General features: G+C 41.0%; 1 protein-coding gene across 10 annotated transcripts in view; it reads left to right on the top strand.

The window, feature by feature from the left end:
• The window catches only part of EPSTI1 (epithelial stromal interaction 1), a 94,017-nt gene that overhangs the window by 14,352 nt on the left and 59,924 nt on the right, over positions 1 to 19,741 (top strand). For 8 of the 10 annotated variants that reach the window (XR_007404902.1, XM_025478187.3, XM_049099326.1 and 5 more), the window contains exons 2-5: positions 5,309 to 5,367; positions 7,731 to 7,814; positions 10,909 to 10,982; positions 11,652 to 11,735. Coding sequence is in view for 9 of the 10 variants with exons in the window: in XM_025478187.3 (XP_025333972.1) it covers positions 5,309 to 5,367; positions 7,731 to 7,814; positions 10,909 to 10,982; positions 11,652 to 11,735 (301 nt within the window). In the remaining variant the exon portion in view is untranslated. Of the gene's footprint in view, positions 1 to 108; positions 410 to 3,604; positions 3,907 to 5,308; positions 5,368 to 7,730; positions 7,815 to 10,908; positions 10,983 to 11,651; positions 11,736 to 19,741 lie in introns of those variants that run through there. The other 2 variants (XM_025478191.3, XM_035704335.2) reach the window with 2 other exon arrangements.

A 19,741-nucleotide genomic window follows, 5' to 3' on the forward strand; every position in this document is an offset into this window, starting at 1 on the left:
AACAGGCTTACCGTTAGGCTAAGGTTAGCTTGTTAGGTTAAGGTTAGTTTGCAAGCAGGCTCAAATCAATTCCCAGACCTGATATCTCTATGTTCTGAAAATAGGAATTCCTTGTAGTTATTTTTACTGAGGAAGGAAATATCTTTTCTTTTTTATATTTTGTTTCATTTCAGTTTGCCAACATATCGTATAACATCCAGTGCTCATCCCATCAAGTGCCCTCCTCAGTGCCCGTCACCCAGTCACTCCATCCCCCCACCCTTCTCCTCTTCTGCAGCCCGTTGCTTATTTTCCAGAGTTAGGAGTCTCTCATGGTTTGTACTGAGGAAGGAATTTTATACATTTTGCAAGTGTACCTAAAAATTGGTTCCCGTCTCTACTCCTGTCATTGGTTTTTGGCCTCTTAAAGGTAAGTCTCTATAACATTATGTTTCATATATATTCTTTGTATCTTTAAAGTGAATCCCTCTTGCTTTTCTCATAGCTTTTATCATTTATGTGTGTATATGTGTTTTAAGGGACAAAATGTGACATCTTTCAGGTCTACCCTGTATGGTTGTGCAGGTTGGTAAACTGCACAAACTTACCTGGCTCAGGTGATAATTTGGAGCTGAAATACATACCAAACCATGTGCCCTGGTGTAGGGGTACTTCCACCTGAAAGAAGGGGCACATTTTTCTAATTTGCATAAATTAACCCCACCTCACTAAGTCATGAGCCTACACGTAGGGGTACTGGGATGGATGGATGAATGGATGTGTGCATGTATATACTTCTTTCGACTTTCTGTAAAGTTATCCTATGAACAAAGGAGCTGATGATCTGTGATCTCTTGTTTATCTTTTCCTCCCTGGGTGTCTGTCTGTTCAAGCCCTCTGGGTGTCTATTCAACTGTCCAGCAGAAGCTGTGAATTAAAGAACTGACCCACTTCACATCAGTCTCTTGAATGTGTAGACAATGTTTTGGGTTCTGCAGGTTCTGAGACCAAAGAGAATTCATGAGCCCTTCTACACTGGAGTTGTGGAGTGCTGGATCAGAGTTGGTGTAACAGGTGGAGTGGTTAAGGATGAATCTCTCAGCCTGTCCTTGTCACTTTTTTTGTTTTTTTCTTGAGAATATGGTCTGTTTATAAAAGAACTTTTGGAAACCTGAATACCTCAAAAGTTTTGACTCATGTTGGCCTAAAACAGTAAGCTTCAGAGGCCCCTTTAGAAGGCCATAAAAGAAAAACCAATATGGAAAGCTGTAGCTAAAAAATAAATCTCTATCCAGTGCTTTTGATTAACCAAAAATCTTTTTTTTTTTTTCAAATTCACACAAGGTTAGGATTTTCTTGAACTATGAAAATTTCAAACTAATTTCTTACAGGATAGTAGACTACATGTCTACTATTCTGCTTGAAAAGATCTGTTTGTTACTTAATCTTCTACCTCTTTCTGAATTTTTGCTCCTGACTATGTTTCTTTTTCAGTCAAACCAGTGTTGTTCCTAATTAGAAATTTAAATTACATCTACTGCAGTTTGTACACACCAGGGGATATATTTATGGAATACTTTTAGTCAGCCAAGGTATTTTTCATAACTTCAGCATAACGTTTTTTCATAGAGTGCTTATTGATGAGACATTATAAAAATTGTGCAAGAATGAACACCAGAGAAGCAGTTGTGTAGCTCAGGAGAGATCTCACAAGAAAAACATTCCTTAAATATATTTTTCTTTTTTGTGTTTTTTCTTTCTTTCTTTTTTCTTTTTTCTTTTTCTTTCCTTCTTTCTTTCTTTCTTTTCTTTTCTTTTTTTTTTTTTTTTATGGTGCAGGAACACATTTTCCTCTTTGTCTTGTGCTGTTCTTTGTATGATTTCCCCTAGTATGTCTCACGGATGTGCGCTGTTGAAAGTGAAAATAATCTTACGAATTGTGATATTTCATTAAGTTTCAATGAGGTAATTAAGGAAACTCATTTTCAAAGATATACATTTATTTCAGTGGCTTGAATATTGCTTAATCAGGAAATGCCCAGAATACTAAATATAGGTAGGTTGGGCTTGTCTAGATCAGCATCTTTGAGAGTCAGAATGTTGAAAGGGAAGACATGCAGGTTAAAACAGCAGAGGCCCTTGCTGTGGGTGGAAACTAATTGGCTGAAAACATGAATAAATTATACTTGTTATTCGTGTCAAGAAAAAGCGAGGAGAGAAGGGATGAATATTTGTATCTAACAAGGCGTTACACTCTGCCACACGATAAAAAAATAAAAGATAAAGAGCAGAACCTTAGACCTAGGCTCCTCTTCCCCGTAGCAGGTAAGAATAGAAGCTCAATTACTTGCCATTCTTTCTTCTGAATATTATGTTTCAGATCTGGCATGTTCAGGCAAGAAAATGTTACTAAAAAGGTTGCTAAGGAATTCTCTAACATGAAACATTTATTACTGGGACCTCTGTCCTTGACCCTGGGGTTATGTTCAAATGCTTTCAGTTAAAAGGCTCTGAATTTAGGGTTGGATAATTCTTTCCCTCTTTTCATGGTCCTGCACTGTGTACTCGTAGGCTACACGGATTGCAATAGATTGACTACAGTTCAGTTCCTAAAACAAAAGATTCTAGTATGATGTCATCAGACTTTACCTTATCCAGATTAGAAATTGTAGAGTAAAAAAAAAGAAAAAAAAGAAAAAAAAGAAAAAGAAATTGTAGAGTAAGATCTTTTTAGAAACAGATTGATTTTGTTTTCTTTCTCAATCTTTCACAAAATTTGCATAGGGGAGGCCCAAGGAACTTGCAAAATTCTCTATGAGTTTGCTCTTAGTAAAGTCCTAGTACTTCTTTTTTGCCATTTTAGAGCCTACCTTTTAAACTTGAGCTTGCTAAGCTTCTCTGAAGATTTCTTCCCGCCCCTGGGGTCTCTGTAACTCTCCCCCACCTTGGATCTCTCCTTATCATCCTATTTTGACACTTGTTTGGGTATTCTCCTGGTGTGCTCCTGCAGTTCCGTAAATTGTTCCAAACTAGAGTCTACTCTCCGTTAAACTGGTTGGTGTCTGTTTTTTCATATTTTCCTCACTCTTCAATAGCCCCTTAGCACAAGTCCATAAATAAGTGCTCAGTTAAGTAGATTCCTTTGGAAGCCTATCAAGAGGCTGGAGATAAATGACAGTCCTACTGTATGCTTTCTGTATTGAGCTGAAGAGTTAGCTGCAGATGCCCAGCTGGTCTAAGACAGAAGTCCTGGGTTCGAGTCTAAGCATCACTGCTTAATTAGCCTCATGACCTTTGGCAGATGATTTAATGTCTATGTGTTTATCAGTGATTTAATCCCTAAATCCCCTTAAGTTTAAATGTTGAATTATCTATCTAGCTTGAATTATCTACAGCGATGGTTCTCACAACGTGGTCCCTAGATCAAGAACATAGACATTACCTGGGAATTGTTAAAAAAATGCAGCTTCTCAACCCCCACCCCAAACCTCCTGAATTAGGAACGCTGCACTCTAACAGGCCCTCCAGGTGATTCTGAGACACACTAACGTTTGAGAACTACTGGTTTGTATAGAGTCAAATCCCTGGTAGTGTGAGAAGCTTTATACCTTAATGTTAGTGGACATTGAGGATTGTGCAGTCATGTCATGGTTGGTACTTAAATCCAGTACCTTGTGTTTCATCTTTAAGGCTCTGTACAGTGGCTCACCACTGCATCATATTCAAATGCGCAGCTATTATCCACAGAATTCAGCTCCCAAGCTCCTATGAAGTGCTGGCAATTGAGGACTGAAAAATCTTTCTTAGGGTGAACAAAGAATATGCAATGGACAAGGGATTAATTTCCAGTAGCAGCCTCCTGATTTTATATTCATAACGTCGTATGCATGTGAGGCTACACATGCAACGTCTGCTGATATACATTAGGTAATTGGGCATCTTGCAGCCCCATTTGCATGCAAAGGTGGTTGTACACTTCCCATTTACAAGTCTAAAATTAAAGCCCAGTTTGAAGCAGGCTGAAGTCTTGCTGCTAGGAAAATAATGAGATAAGGAAGAAATGACTTCTGTTAATCAGCACTTTGGCCTCTACTGTTCAATCTTTGCTAATTTGTCCTTTGAAATTGTACATTCTGTGTTGAAGAGAAAGAATTCTAAGAGTATCTGGGTTTTTTTTTTTAAATCCTACATTTATAAGCTGTGTTTATCCATAGTATTTCCTCTAAAACTGTCCCCACACATATGCTGCAGTCTGTTGCACTAGATTTCTGCTCTGTGAAGTATTTGTACTCTTGTGGGACCACGTGCATCATCTCAATCCCCCCCACCCCCCAATATACAGACTAGCTCTGTGGCATCATTTCATTTTAGTTCAGCCCACATGCATGAAGCAGCTACTTTGTGCCAGGCATCGTGCCAGAGGCTGGGTGTGTATAGATCAGTCAAGTTTCTGTTCTCAAAAGCTCACAATATTTTAACAACTTCCTGGTATCTCAGTGTTGTGTATTTTTTTTTAAGATTTTATTTATTTATGAGAGACACACACAGAGAGAGAGAGAGAGAGAGGCAGAGACACAGGCAGAGGGAGAAGCAGGCTCCATGCAGGGAGCCTGATGTGGGACTTGATCCCGGGTCTCCAGGGTCAGGCCCTGGACTGAAGGCGGCGCTAAACTGCTGAGCCACCCGGGCTGCCCAGTGTTGTGTATTTTTGCTGAAATGAAGTCTTCCCAGATCCCCATCCCATGAATTAAAATCCTTCTCTGATTATGTTCTACTTGTGTCCCCAGGAGGATGGGGGACCTAGTAGACCCAGGCCTGGAAGAGTCAAAGTCCCAAAGTCCCAAAGCACAAGACTGTGGTCAGAGGGTTACTCAGATGTGTCATGAAGAGAAGGTGGCTGCATTGCAAATGGCCTGTATTTCCAGTTTGTGGGAACAAGAATGCACAAGTGTTTTCTGTACCCCCAATGTGGGTCATCACTGCAGAGAATGCCCATCTAGAGCCCTTTCCAAGGGAGTTGCCCACGAGTGCCACCTGGAGGAAAAATGGATCCCTACAAAGACAGTTTACCAAGAGCCAAAAGGAAGTAGTCACTTGTCAGTGTTCACCAACTGCTTTATATTTTCACGTTTGGCCCTGTGCATTTGTTTTATCTTGGCAACTAGATTGGAAGCTCCTAGAGTACAGAGCTGGGTCTTAAGAAGAAGGTTCTCTTACATGATATCTGTTTGTGGGTGATGAGCATAAGTATATGAGCAGAAAGACTGTCTGGAGGTTTATATGCATGAGTAGTTCCTCATGGTAATCGTTTTTTTCATCTTTATTCTAGCCCAGGCGCATATACCATGATAGCACCCAATGAAAACCGAAGAAGTCAGATACAAAGGAGTACGTATTTGTATCCATTCAACATTCAGAATGCTTCTTCTCTTCTTATAGAGGAGGATTGGTTTACTTAGGTTGTAGTATTTTTATTTTCTCGTTTGTATAGACTCACCAGATCTTACACCAAATTTTTTTCTTTTTTTAACTTCAGCTGCTTTACCTTCTGATTATTCTGTTGTTAATGCTTCTAAATTTGTTTCTCTATGTTAATAGCAGAAACTCATGTAATGTGGTTGTAAATCTCAGATTTCCATTGGCCTCAAACAATTTCACCATCTATTGCCAGTAAATCGATCTAGTTCCCAGGAAATTGGGCTGGCTGCAGATACTTTTACAGAACTATGAACACCTGTGGGGCAGATGAATTATATATGAAATATATTATGACATAATTTGTCTTTCTTTTTTTTTTTTTTTAAAGATTTTATTGGGATCCCTGGGTGGCTCAGTGGTTGAACATCTGCCTTCAGCCCAGGGAATGATCCTGGAGCCCCAGGATCGAGTCCCATGTCGGGCTCCCTGCATGGAGCCTGCTTCTCTGTCTGCCTGTGTCTCTCCTCCCCTCTCTCTCTGTCTCTCATGAATAAATAAATAAAATCTTAAAAAAAATATTTTATTTATTTACTTGAGAGAGAGAGAGCAAGAGTGAATGCGAGAGAGAGAGAACATGCAGGAGGGAGGGAAGAGGGAGAAGGAGAAGCAGACTCCCCACTGAACAGGGAGCCAGACACAGGACTGGATCCCAAGACCCTGGGATCATGACCTGAGCTGAAGGCAGATGCCCAACTGACTGAGCCACCACCCAGGAGCCCAATTGCCCCTTTCTTGATCTGTCCTGTCCCATCCCTTCTTAATAGAATCTTTCTTTAGCCTCTGTGTTCCCATAATTGTGTAAGTATCAGAGTCTACCCTCAGCTATTTTTATATGTGTACTTGGCTTGTGTGCATTACCATCTCTTTGAGGGCAGGGACACCTTACTTATTTTTGTGCTCCTTGTACCTAGTGGGTATGTAACATTTTTGCCTGAAGTTGTACAGTAAAATAAATGCTGTCATTTAAAGTTAAAGCATTATACCTTAGAGGTGGATGGAGAACTAAAGTTCAACTAGTTCACAAAGAAGTTATGAGGCTTGTTCAAGTCAAGCTCTGGGCTAGCCCTGATGTTCTGTGCTCTCCTTTATGAGATCTTGGTAAGAAATTTAATACTGTGGCTAAGAATGGACATACAGGCCCAACAGGCCTCTACATTAGAGACTTTGGTCTCCACCACACAGGTGGCACCCTGGGTGGTACACCTGCATCAGAACACCGGCAGGATACAACAGTCCCAACTATGCAGAGCGATTGTGGGTGCTACCGGTGGCGACCACCCAAATCCTAAAGGTTCTGGCATTTTACAAGCTTTTGATTTCAATACTTTCCAGGAATTTAAGCCTTGGTGTGGTCTGGAATTTTGGGATGTTTCAGTTTTTTTTCTTTTTTCTGCTGATAATTAAAAACTACCATATAGGGACCTTTGAAACAATCAGGTCTGGGAAGATTTCAGACGTGCCTTGGGAAAGACAGGATCAGGATCTCTGGAGCCCCCTGCTGTCACACAGGGTCCATATTTGGGGAAATAGCAATGCTCCAGCACGAGGAGGCCTTTGGCCTGGTGGTATCCAGCGCCAGGAACCCAAGAGCCCTCACTCCTCCCAGCTGCAGTAAGCTTGGGGGACATTTAAAGTACAGTTACTATGGGCATCAGAATTCTCTGGGGAGGGCAGCTCGGGTGGCACCGCCTTCAGCCCAGGGCCTGATCCTGGAGACCCCGGATCGAGTCCCACGTCAGGCTCCCTGCATGGAGCCTGCTTCTCCCTCTGCCTGTGTCTCTGCCTCTCTCTCTCTCTGTCTCTCATGAATAAATAAATAAAGTCTTAAAAAAAATTCTCTGGGGATATGTTTACTGTGTGTGAAGAGTTCTTATCGACATATGGATAGTCTCATTTTGCACACATCGTCTATAGGGAATTAAAAAAAATGAATTTGATATAGGATTTTAAAAATGACAGAATGAGAGAAAAAAAAAACTAAACTCCCTTATTTTAGTAGTTCAGTTTTTTTTTTTTTTTTTAATCAAATTTGAACCTTCAGTTCATACTCTTGGAGAGAAATTGCCTCAGGGGTGGGTGCAGGGTGACTCCAGGGGGTGGGGTGGGGCGGGGTAGGGTAGGGTGGGGTTGGGGGGTGGGGGTTTCTTCCTTTCCTGGATATTCTGTCCACCGATGCTTGCATACAGTTAATCGCCCTCTGACGTTTGTTCCTTTCAAGGGACCTGTTTCCTTTTTATATTCTAATAATTGATGACATTTCTCACTTGGCTTAGTTGCTGAGCAAGAGCTGAAGAATCTTGAGAAGTGGAAGGAGCAACATAGAGCGAAGCCTGTTAACCTGGTGCCAAGGCGGTTAGGTAAGCCAGCAAACCAGGTGCCTGAATTGGGAGGACAGGGCCACCCAGGGATCCTGTTAGCACCTTGCCTACACCTATCTTTGGACACAGGTTACAGGTTTTTGGGTCACTGTGCTGCTTGGAATGGAATGCATTTAAAATGGAAACTCTTAGGTGTGTAGGGATGTTGTTTCTGATTTTCTGCAAGAAGCAAATGTATGATGCCACAGTTGTGTGGGAATAAAGTGATGGCTTAATTGCTGAATAATTTAGATCCTCTTAGATGATCAACTCTGAAGAAAGCTTACCTGGGGTGCTGCATATGCCTTGTCGTAGCACTAGTCAGGATGGGAGTGAAAGCTAGCACGAGCATATTAATCCTGCCAGGATTAATGCTAATGGGAAAGTAAATGAATGGATATTCAATTCTAAAACTAAGAATGAGAATGAGCTGGGGACCTGGTGGTGGGTATAAAGAGAACACCACCTGTGTTTTCATTCTACAGATAGAGAGACCTTTGGGCCTCTGGAGTGCATGCCAGTGTGATGAATTGTGCGGGCTGCCCTTGCCTGGTGTTTGAATCATTCAACAGGGATGCCACCTAATGGGAATCATTCACGTCCTTTCTTTTCTCTTCCAGCAGCATCTGAGAACTGAAAGGGCTGGTGAAAATAAAATAACCTAATTTGGAAATCATTTGATGGGTGAAAGTGATGGTATTATCACCATCATTCCACTGTATTTCGGGGAAAGGGGTTAACCTCAAGTGTCACCTTTATGCTGAATAAGCCACATTTGAGGGGCATAACCAAGGAACAGCTTTGTCCTTCCTAATGCCCCCCCACCCCCCCACTGGCTATGTGGGACTGGTTTTTCCCCATGCTCTTTGGATGAAATTAGATCTTTTTGGTCTTTCTCAAATAAAAGTTGTCCAGCTAATTCTAGGTGTTAAATAGTATCATTTAGTCATTAGTGTTCAGTCTTAGGTACTAGTCAAAACTCTGTTACTGATGGAGATTCAGGCTCTCTCTCTGCTCCAGGCCAGGCCTACTCTGAGTAGAAAGCTAGCAAAGGAAATGGGACATGGCTGAATTTTTCTCTATTGACGCTCTGTTCCCAAATTCTGACCCCTCCTGGGTAGAAGAGAGGAGAGATAAGAGAGGTAGGATCTGTACTGCGCAGATCTGGTTTCTGAAAGTCCCTGCTGTGCATTCTCATTCCTGGAGTTCTTCAGAGCCCCCTTGCCTGCCATCCGTCTCTCTCCTGGATTTCTCCCATAGACACAACATATACTTTCTTGCTGGCGTACTTGGCTTCACCGCTGGCTCTTAAGCCGGTAGACCATCTTTGTAGGGTGGCCCACATGGGCAACAAGCCCCTGTAAGATGGCTTTATGTTGCCATTCTCTTTCATGCATCCCAGATGGGGAGCACAGGAAACACTTGTGTATCCTTTCTTCCCCCATACTCTGGGAGTACAGACCATTTGCCATGCAGCCACCTCTTCTTGATGACTTGGGTAGCCATCTAACAGCAGCCAGCATCCCTGACTTCTCTAGGAATAGGTACACTAGATGCTTCAGTCATTGGAGATGCAGATCGAGTTCTCCAAGTGATTTTCATGGTCTCTTGCCCATTTTGACATAATATCCCTTCTTCCCCAAATATACACACAGACAAAATGGAATTCACAAAGACCTCTTTCCTCTGATTCTACCTCCTGTGACCTATCCAGCCTCTTTTATGGGCTGAAGGCAGTTGCTAGTTAAGGTTCCCCTGTTTTCAGTTACCCCTTTGCAGATCCTGCTGAGGGAGCCAGGCCCCTCACTTTAGAATCTGGAGCAGTTGGTGCCTAGTATCTCAGAGCCTTAGCCAATGTGAGCAGGAATCTCATTGCAGTTTTCTGTTAATAATATACCTAAAATGATTAAGGTTATAGGTATGGGAAGAGGCTGGGGGGAAAGAGAAAAATTTAGACTGTGTTAAACCTTGAGATAAGTTTTGAACAAAATCTTCAAATTCTTAGGAATCTGACTTTCTTTATTTCTATTAAATTTCACTTCCTGCCCTATTCTTCTACCCCTTAGAATATTGGAATAGTCCTGGGAGATGCTGACAGTGGCTGTAACATTAGATAAAAGCTCCAATAGTCCTCACTGTTTCTTTCCCATTCCCCAATCCCCCACAACAGAGACTGAAGGGCTAAAACAAAATAGGCCTTATACATCTTTTGGGACTCAGAAGAAATGTCTCTATGGTGTTTTTATCAGTTCAATTACAAAAACTACAGTGAATGCAAATTGTTTTAATGCTGCTTCTGTGTGAATGAATCTTTCAGAGAACTGACACTTTTAGTGACCAAAGCACCGGAGAATTATTTCAAAGGGATCTTTATAATGCACATACCCAGCTTGCATAAACACCGAGAAATCCCTAAACAGCAATTCTTAGATGATTGTCAAGCTGCAAGGATTTCTGTCCCCAGATTATTTGAGGTTTAAGAGAGGCAGATAATCTAACATCCATATTTTTCAATTGAATACCTAAGAAAGAATAATAAATAGTATGGATTGACAATCAATTGCTAACTAAAATATTCCCATTGTAGTTTTAAAAACTAGGTTATAAAGACTATATATTTGTCAGGCCAAGACCCCTGAGGATTTCCTGCACTTCGCTACTAGCATGTGGGGCAGTAGAGTCAGAAGAAGAAAAACAGCATCACTGATCATCATCCTTAGTAGGTTAAGGAGTGGTTATACTGAAGCAGGGGGGATGTTCTAGAATTTCTAAGACAGGCACTATTTCTTATTATTTAGCTTGGACCTTTAGGTATAATCTCAGTCTAAGTGAAAACCTGAATACCTACATGACTTAGTAGGATTGTCCTTTTCTTTCAGGAAATGGCACCATGTTCTGTCCAGCTCTGTTTCTCTTTTAAGAAATTACCATTCTCTAATGTCTTAGTAAGAAAACTGGTTGTATCCTTATTTCCAGAGATAGGAAAATGTTAAAGAAATTCACAGTGTAGACTTATCATGTATTAATTAGTCTTTGATGGCTGACATTTCAGCTTAATATTCATGTTTCACCTTTGTGACTTTTTTTTCTGTAGGTGGAAGCCAATCAGAGGCTGAAGTCAGGCAGAAACAACAACTCCAAGTGATGCAATCTAAATACCAGCAAAAGGTCAGAATCCATCTCTTTTAATTTTGGCAAGGAATTTGAGTACCAGCACTTTCAATAGCCATGGAATAATACAGTAACTTTACCAAAAGCATAAAACCTTTAAACTGATTGCAAAAGGAAACTCTCAAAATCAAAGAAAGAAGTGAGAAGCAAAGAGACAAAAATCTAGAATTCTTATCCATGCCATGTATCAGTCAGCAGGACCCTTGATGAAGGGATTTATTATTATTATTTTTTTATAGCTCAACTCTCTACCATGTTTTAAATGTTTTGTTCTAAGAACATGAATCTGTTTACCCAATATAAGTCATGAAGGTAGTACAAAAAGATTTAAGGTGTCAGTGACTTTTTTTAAAAAAAAAAAACAATGAATTTATGAGTTTTATAGTAAGGAAATGTTATCTTCTCTTTCTCCTCCCCAACCTGGGTGGGAGGTGGGAAGACAGAGAGACCAAGGAAGAAACACAAGAGATTAATTTCATGGGTAGGAGATGCAGTCTGACCATTCTCTGTGATCTAAGTAGCTGGAAGCACCAACCTATAATCATGGTGAGGTATAGCACAAACAATACTGTAATTTGCCTTTCATCATAATTTTGTGTTCCAGAGGTTCAGACTGAAAAATAGTAACTGGTTTTTTTTGTCCCCTGTAATTTCAATACAATTTAGCTAAAAAGAGAAGAATCTGTGAGAATCAAGAAGGAAGCAGAAGAAGCCCAAATCCAAAAGATGAAGGCGATTCAGAGAGAGAAGGTAAGACAGTGGAAAGGATGATGAGCTACCATTTGCAGAAGGCTCACTGTATGCCAGGTTCTCTTCCCCACTCTGTCCAAATACAAATTCATTTAATTCTCAAAATAACCGTATGAGTATATATTATTTTTTTAAAGATTTTATTTATTTATTCATGAGAAACACACACACACACACACACACAGAGGCAGAGACACAGGCAGAGGGAGAAGCAGGCTCCATGCAGGGAGCCCGATGTGGGACTTGATCCTGGGACTCTAGGGTCACTCCCTGGGCCAAAGGCAGATGCTCAACCACTGAGCCACCCAGGCATCCCAGTATATATTATTCTTATTACCTAAATTGATAAGTTAGGAAACTGGCAGAGAGGATACATAACTTGCCCAAGGGCTCATGGCCAGTAAATAGAAGAAGTGGGATTCAAATCCGGGCAGACTGGCATCAGAGCTAGAGTTCTTGGTGACCACGCTGTTTTACCTCCCAGGCAAGCGATCCATGTAGGGGCTCTGTATTGGGCCAGAAGCCAAAGCAGTTAGTAATAAGAGCAGTCAGTGAGCTGTCATGTTTATATCCAAATATTGAATTTTTTGGGGTGAGAGTTAGATAAGTGAACATATACCTCTCTCGTTGATAAAAGAAAAAGCGTGCATTTGCATTTTAGTGTTACTGGTATTATCTATTCTAAACCTCAAAGTGAAGATGATGTTTTTGGTTTTGATACTCTTTCTGGGGCTTGGTGAAAAGAAATCTCTTAAAAATTTTGCTTTTCTGCTGCAGAAGAAGGAAGAATGTAGAATTGTTCTATCCCCATCTCTTCTTTCTCCTCACATTCCCCATAAAGTCCTAAGCTGTGGCAGTTTTTAAGTATTAGAGGCGTGGGAATGTTGGCTCATGATACCACCAAGCATGGCACCTGCTGCAAGTATAAGTCGTGGAAACACAGTTCCTGTTCTTGCCGTCTGCCTGTCTGTCTGCCTATCTCTTTCTCTCTCCCTCCTTCTCTTTCTTTTTTTCTTTTAAAGATGGAGTGTTGGTCAAAATTTAAACCTGTTACCAAGCAATAGATATTTTTACAAGGTTAATGAAGCCAAAAGGTGATGGCTTATAAAACATATGAGAGTATATGAGTCCTTCGTACTGTCCAGCCTGGCTGGTGAGCAGACTGTTTTCCGTTTTTGTTTTTAACCTTTAAAATATTTTTTTGGTCTTTCTACTTCTCTACTCCCCATTCTTTTCATCCAGCTTTCTCCTCTCATTTTTTGTCTTTAAAGGAAAGTTCACATTTTGGTCTTGTGATTGTAGAGGGAGGTGTCCCCTTTACATAGTGTGTCTGTATTTCAGGTGGAACCAAGAAAACATCCAGTCATCACCAGGAATTGAGCTAAGAGGCTTGCAGGTCCTAAAGAATTATTGTGTTGCAATGTTTTCTTCTAAAAGTCATGAATTAGTGGTCATTTAATCCCCAAATTGGCTGGCTTGTGGGTTATTTATAGCTCATTTATTCCCAGGGCAGATAGTGTACACTATTCAGAAATGTTAGTGACTGAAGTGGCTTTCACATTGAGGAAAAGCATCATTTTCCTCTTTCCAAGTTGTACCATAACACTAGATGGATCACAATCATTAACTATAGAAATCTTAATTGGGTTGGCTTTTCTAATGTGATAAGTATAATGATTATTGGTATCATTTTGTCCAAAAGTAAAAGATAGGGAGAGAAAGTTGATATGTTGATGCTTCCCACTCCAAATGTGTTCCTTGAACCAGCAACATTGGCATCACTTGTTAGAAATGCAGAATCTTGAGACCCCATCCAACACCTTTTGAACCAGAGCCTGCGTTTTAATAAGCTCCCCAGTTGATTCTTGTGCATATAAAAGTTGAGGAACATTCACAAAAACTACCTAACACGATCAGGAGCAAGTTACACTGGTCCTTCCACAGACTTGATTTCTCCGGTTAATTGCCCTGTGCTGCCACCAGGACCTAGCTCTTTCTATTCTACATAAATCTGTGGCTCTTCATACTAAATGTGAGCCTATTTAGTAGCTTCTGTCAGATAAAAGAAAAATGGACATTAGCCATCTAGAAATGGCATACTTCACATTGCCAGTGTGGAAATGGCCAAGGGAAGCAATAATGGGCTGTGCTTATGGAGCACTTATTCTTTAAAATGCACGGCCAACACAATATGGATATCACACTGCAAAACGACACCCTCCTCCTCAGGCAAATGGCTACTGTCCAGGAATTCTGAGTCAAGTAGAAACTAAGCAGCCTGTTGCCACCCAAGAGTCCCTAGCTTAGCCTCTGATCGTAACCCCCCTTGCCCTTCAGTTTTCCCTTCCCCAGGAGAGGTCCCTATGGATCACTGGGTCTCTAGTTGGTTACCACCTGTGTGTGAGTGAGGGGAGAGTAAACTGTCTTCCCTGCCAACACTTGTGAGTGTTCTTTGATTTTTAAGAAGCACAAGGGTGTGAAAGGCCGCCAGCATGTGGTCATGTCAATGGGTTCAGGAAGAGTTAGTCCTATAGGTGAAGGGGAAGTTTGGAAAGGGCACTTACTTGGATACTCCAGTCTAACTTTTATTTCCTGTACTAGAACATGTTGATGTTCTGTATTCTTCCCCTGGTGTACTAGAGCCTCCTGAACTTCCTCTTGGTAACTTGAACCCGACCACGCAGGAGTATCTTCACCACAGAGACCAGTAAATGCTACAAAAACAACCTTCCTCTCTTTCTCTTTGCTGGGGCTGGTTGCTCAGTTTATCAGCACACCGCTGCTTTAGCCCAGGGCGGAAGAGGGCCTCCCTCACTTTCTCCCACCACACACATCAAAGCAAATGGTGGGTATTCGTCCTTTCTAATGGCTGAGCAATATTCCCTTGTATATATAGAGCACATCTTCTTTATCCATTCATCTTTTGATGGACACCGAGGCTCCTTCCACAGTTTGGCTGTTATGGACATTGTTGCTATAAACATTGCCCCTCCACGTTCAAATCCCTGGAACCTAGGAATGTGTTGTATTACATGGCAAAGGGGGGGGGGGTATTACATTTGCAGGTGGAATTAAGGCTGCTAATCAATTGACCCTCAAATGGAGAACTCTACACTATCCAAGTGGCAGTGTAATCAAATTGGGAGAGGGAGGCAGGAGATTGAGAACTGAGGAGACGATAGCAAGAGAAAGATGTGGCCTGCCTCTGCTGCTTTAAGATGGAGGAGGGGGCCATCAGTCAAGGAATGTAGGCAGCCCCTAGAGGCTAGAAAAGGCAAGGAAAAAGATTCTCCCCTGCAGCCTTCAGAAGAAAAGGAGTCCTGCTGACACCTTGATTTTTAACCCAGTGAGGCCATCTTGGACCATCTTGGACTTCTGACCTCTAGAGCTCTAAGATTTTTTTGAGTAAACTTTCATTGTTTGGAGCCACAAAGTTTTGGCAATTTGTTACAGCAACAATGGGAAACTAATGCAACTCATGTGGTTTTATGATAATGGATTAAATTCTCTTTCTGGAAATCTATAAAACAGAGAAAACATCTCTAAAATATGAGAACATCAGAGTGAATGAAAGTTGTTAAACAGAGGCAGCATACTACAAGTACTTTCTTTGCCACTGGGTCTTTCAGTTTAAGTAGACAGGTTTTCATAAATCCTCATAAGCAAGACTTTTGCCTGAATTTTGTGCCATGAGAATCAACCTCATGGATTTTTCCTCAAAATCACATTGATGAATTAGGTAATAATTTGATTTTTTCCCCCACAGGCTTTCATAATACCCACATACTTAAAACATGAAAATCTTCCAATTCCATGTTAAAGATCCTTCCTACCTCCTGGAATCCTCGTATTATTCTGCCTTTGATCTTCTTGTGTTTGAAATAATATTATACATGTGGTATATAGTTCATAAATACTTTCATTTAATATTCAGAACCTCTTGGGGTCTCATAACCTAAAAATGGGCAGGAAACCAGCCAGAGATCTGGGTGGCATCTGATGACTTTCCTTGTGATTTCTAGTAAACTATGAAGTCATAAAGCTGATAGTTATTTGGAGCACTGGAGGTCACTGTGTTTAAAACAGACACCGAGAAGCATTGTTAGTTATTTTTAATGTTATAAAGTGAAGTAGGAGCTAACCAGTAGAAAATAAGGTATGCGTGTTAGATGCGGAGATGCATACGTACACGTTTTTTTTTTAATTTTTATTTATTTATGATAGTCACAGAGAGAGAGAGAGAGGCAGAGACATAGGCAGAGGAAGAAGCAGGCTCCATGCACCGGGAGCCCGACGTGGGATTCGATCCCGGGTCTCCAGGATCTTGCCCTGGGCCAAAGGCAGGCGCTAAACTGCTGTGCCACCCAGGGATCCCCGAACACATGTTTTTTAAGGAATCATATTTGTTACTTATTTCTAGGAAGCAAGAAGTAGCAAGGGCTAAGTTTAAGACATTACAGGGTAAAATGTTAAGGTACTTATTTCAATATTTTTATAAAGTAGCAAAAATGTCCATTTCTGAAAAATTTCAAGGAACACCAGTATTTCCCCAGAAATATGGTTCCTACATTACACATTTCTTTGTGGATGAACTGGTGTCAGCAGTTAGCCTCTATTGCTGAAATCCAGTAGGATCCCTTAATTAATCCCATAGTGCTGGGATGTATGTCTTTGAAATATAGAGATAGTACTAAAAAAGTAAGCTATTAGCTTCTCTATGCCTTACTTTCTTTATCTGTAAAATGGGCGTAATATTAATATAATGGAATGAAGGCTTAAAGGATACAATATGTGCAGAGCCCTTAATACAATGCCTAGCGTGCAGCAATCACTGACTGGGGTGCCCTAACCTAATTAATTATAGATGCAGAGAAGTGCTTTAAGACTATCTCATTTGACTTTGTTGTATCAAGCTGTTGCGTGGAAGGCAAATAATTATTTTACACATGAATTGCTTCAATTATTTCATTTTTACTAAACTCACATGAATGAGGTTGCTGGAGAAAGCAAACACATGTTTTTGTGGGTTTTCTTTTTTTGCTCCACCAAATCTGTGGGCTTCCCTCTCAGCTGGGTCTCTAACAATGCACTTCACTTTGCAGTCCTGGCCCACCTCTGATTACCAAGATCTTCCTCCCCTCGCATCCTTCTTATCCTCCTCTTTTGTTTTCAGCTCATCATCTCCTCTCTTACCTTCTGGAAAATAAAGTCCATCAGGCCATAAGGACCCTTATTTTTCTGTTTCTGTACTCTTCCTCTGCTGTTTCTATCCCTACCCCATCTCTGGATGAATAAGAAAGTGCTTTTCTTCGTTGCTATGATGGATTCTTCTACCTGTGTTTATAGTCTTATCTTTCTTCCCATCTCTTTGGGAACCTTGCTGCTCCATCAGTTAAGCCCCCTTTTTTCTTGTCACTTTCCTGTCCCCCACCCCCTGTCTCTTGGGCTATCATCCGACTCAAATCTCTTATCTTAAAAACAATGTGTCTCTCTGTGTTCTGGTTTGCTTTCAACTCCCCTCTACCGAGCAAGCATCATGGCTCAACGGCTTGAAAGCCTTTCTACCATATTTGATTCCCAAATGCCAGTCTGTGGCCCAACTTCTAGCAATCACCTGAACCGAAGAATCTCTTGTTTTAAAAAGTGTCCCTTGGGTGATGCTGAGTGCAGCTGGCTTAGGAACCTGCCTTTGAGTTCTCACCTCTACTTGTTCCTTTGGTGGGCAGAGTTTGACTTCTGTCTCTAGTGCTCCAGTGGTACTGATCTGGCTAAGAGCATCAAAGGCATTCTTAATTGAAAAAAAAAATCCCCCAAAACCTAACAGACTCTTTAATTCCTAACTCATTTAAACTCTTTGTTATATTGTAACTTTTAAGTACTCTGTCCTTCAAATTCCACCCCTCTGGATTTCTGGATCCTTCCCCCAACACACATTTTTTTTTTTTTTACTATTGATGTTCTATCCAGGTCCCACCTGTTGGTCCTCTCATCCCTGTACCTATGCCACCATAGTCTTAGGTGAAAGTCCTCATATTTCATTAAGCATTTAAGCGTTAGTTATTGCCTGTGCTGATGATTTCTGAAATCTGTATCTCTAGCCCACATTCCTGAATCCTAGACAGGTGTGTTCCTCTGTATCTTGATACTTCTCTCCAGGTGTGCCGCAAGTAGATCTCAAGTGCAGTAGGTTTGAAACTAAACTTTTGTTCATTCTATTGCTCTTAATGGCCAGCCTCCTGTTATATCCCCCCTTGCCTTACTCATCCTCTGTTGAAATAGTCTCCCTCCTATTATTTCATTTTCCCCCTCTCCTATTATTTCTGTTCCCTGCATTTTTCTAGAGTTTGCCCATCCTTCTCTGTTCCTGTTACCTTAATTTGGGGCTCATAATTTATGGCCTGGATTACTGTGAGAACCACTCCATTGGTTTTTATATCTGTGGTCCTTCGTGCAGCTTATTCTCCACTTTGCTTTCAGAGTGGGCTGCTTACTGTCCTGCTTAAAATAACATGGTGGCTCAGCATTGCCTTTAATGAAGTCCAAACTCCTCTACTTGGCATATAAATTCCTTTATAACCACCCTTTCTCATTTTTTTCAACCTTATTTTCTCCTATGTTTCTACAAACGCCTTTCAATTTATCCATGAACTTCTTGGGGCTCCTTAAACTGGCTTATACTCTCATGCCTTCATTTACTGAGGGTATTGTAAGGTATAAGAATGTCCCTTTTCCTCTCCGGGGTCCCAACCAGCCCATCACTGCCTTAGGGCAAATTAGAGGGAGATTCTTCATCCAGGAGGTCAGTTCTGTGGGTGCTGAGGTGGGGGACTGATAGTACTTTTCTGAGACGTAGAAAAAGACAGGTGTGCCGAAGCATCCTGTGCTGGGATATAGGGCGTGGAGAGCTGAATGCCAGCCCTCTTTAGCCTCCCCAACCCCTTTGCAGGCCTCCCCTGGGTAGTGAGCAACCTGTATAATGGAGTGAAGTAGCTCTGCTCCCATCATCTCCTCCTGGAAAACTTGATAAGATTGATCTCTGTCTAGAATTTCTACTTCTCGTTAGACTGTGGTTCTTATCCTTTGAATTGGTCCATCAGCCCCTTAGTGAATCTGAAGAGAGCTATGGATGAACCCGCTCTCCCTAAAAATGGGCATATTTATGACATAGAGTTCACTCATGAATCTGAGGTTAGAAACCACATTCTGAATGTTACTTAGCGTGGCTCCTGAGCCCAGGACCCTATCTGCCACTTGGAAGACACTAAATTAATGTTTGTGGAAATGTTGAAAGCATTTCCCAACTACCTACTTCTGTGCTTTTTTTCTGTTCATATTATTTGCAAACCTCTATCCCCCAACATGTTTTATATACTGCCATCACTGGGTCCTTGTTTGTGTTCCCAGCGAGCCTCTGAAATTTTCCAGAGGAGGCACTGCTCTGTTCATATCTGTATTCTCAGCATCTAACATAGTACCAAGTGTATAAGGCATTTGATAAACGTCTGAGCAAATGAGATTCAGTAATATTAAATGATTTGCATAAGGTTACTTAGTGATAGTGGATCTGGAGCAGGATACATCATTTTTTTCTTTTTCTTTTTTTTTTTTTTACATCATTTTTTTCTTTTAGACCCCATGTTCTTAGACATTTTATTTATTTAATCAATTATTAATTAACTTGAGAGAATTTGAGAGAGCATGCATGTGAGTGGGGTAGGGAAGGGCAGAGGGAGAGGGAGAGAGGGAATCATAAGCAGACCCCACATCCAGCAAGGAGCCCCACACGGGGCTCAATCCCATGACCTTGAAATCATGACCTGAGCTAAAACTAAGAATTGAATGCTTAACTCACTGAGCCATCCAAGTGCCCCTAGACATTTTACATTTTGTATTTGCATATTTGCATTTTGTATTTGCATATATATGTGTAAGTATGGTTGGATGACTCCTTAACTCTCTGTTAAAAGGAAAGAAATAAATAGTATAACTAAATTTAAGTATTTGGA

Source organism: Canis lupus, chromosome 22 (assembly GCF_003254725.2).
Source record: "Canis lupus dingo isolate Sandy chromosome 22, ASM325472v2, whole genome shotgun sequence".
Lineage (NCBI taxonomy): Eukaryota > Metazoa > Chordata > Mammalia > Carnivora > Canidae > Canis > Canis lupus.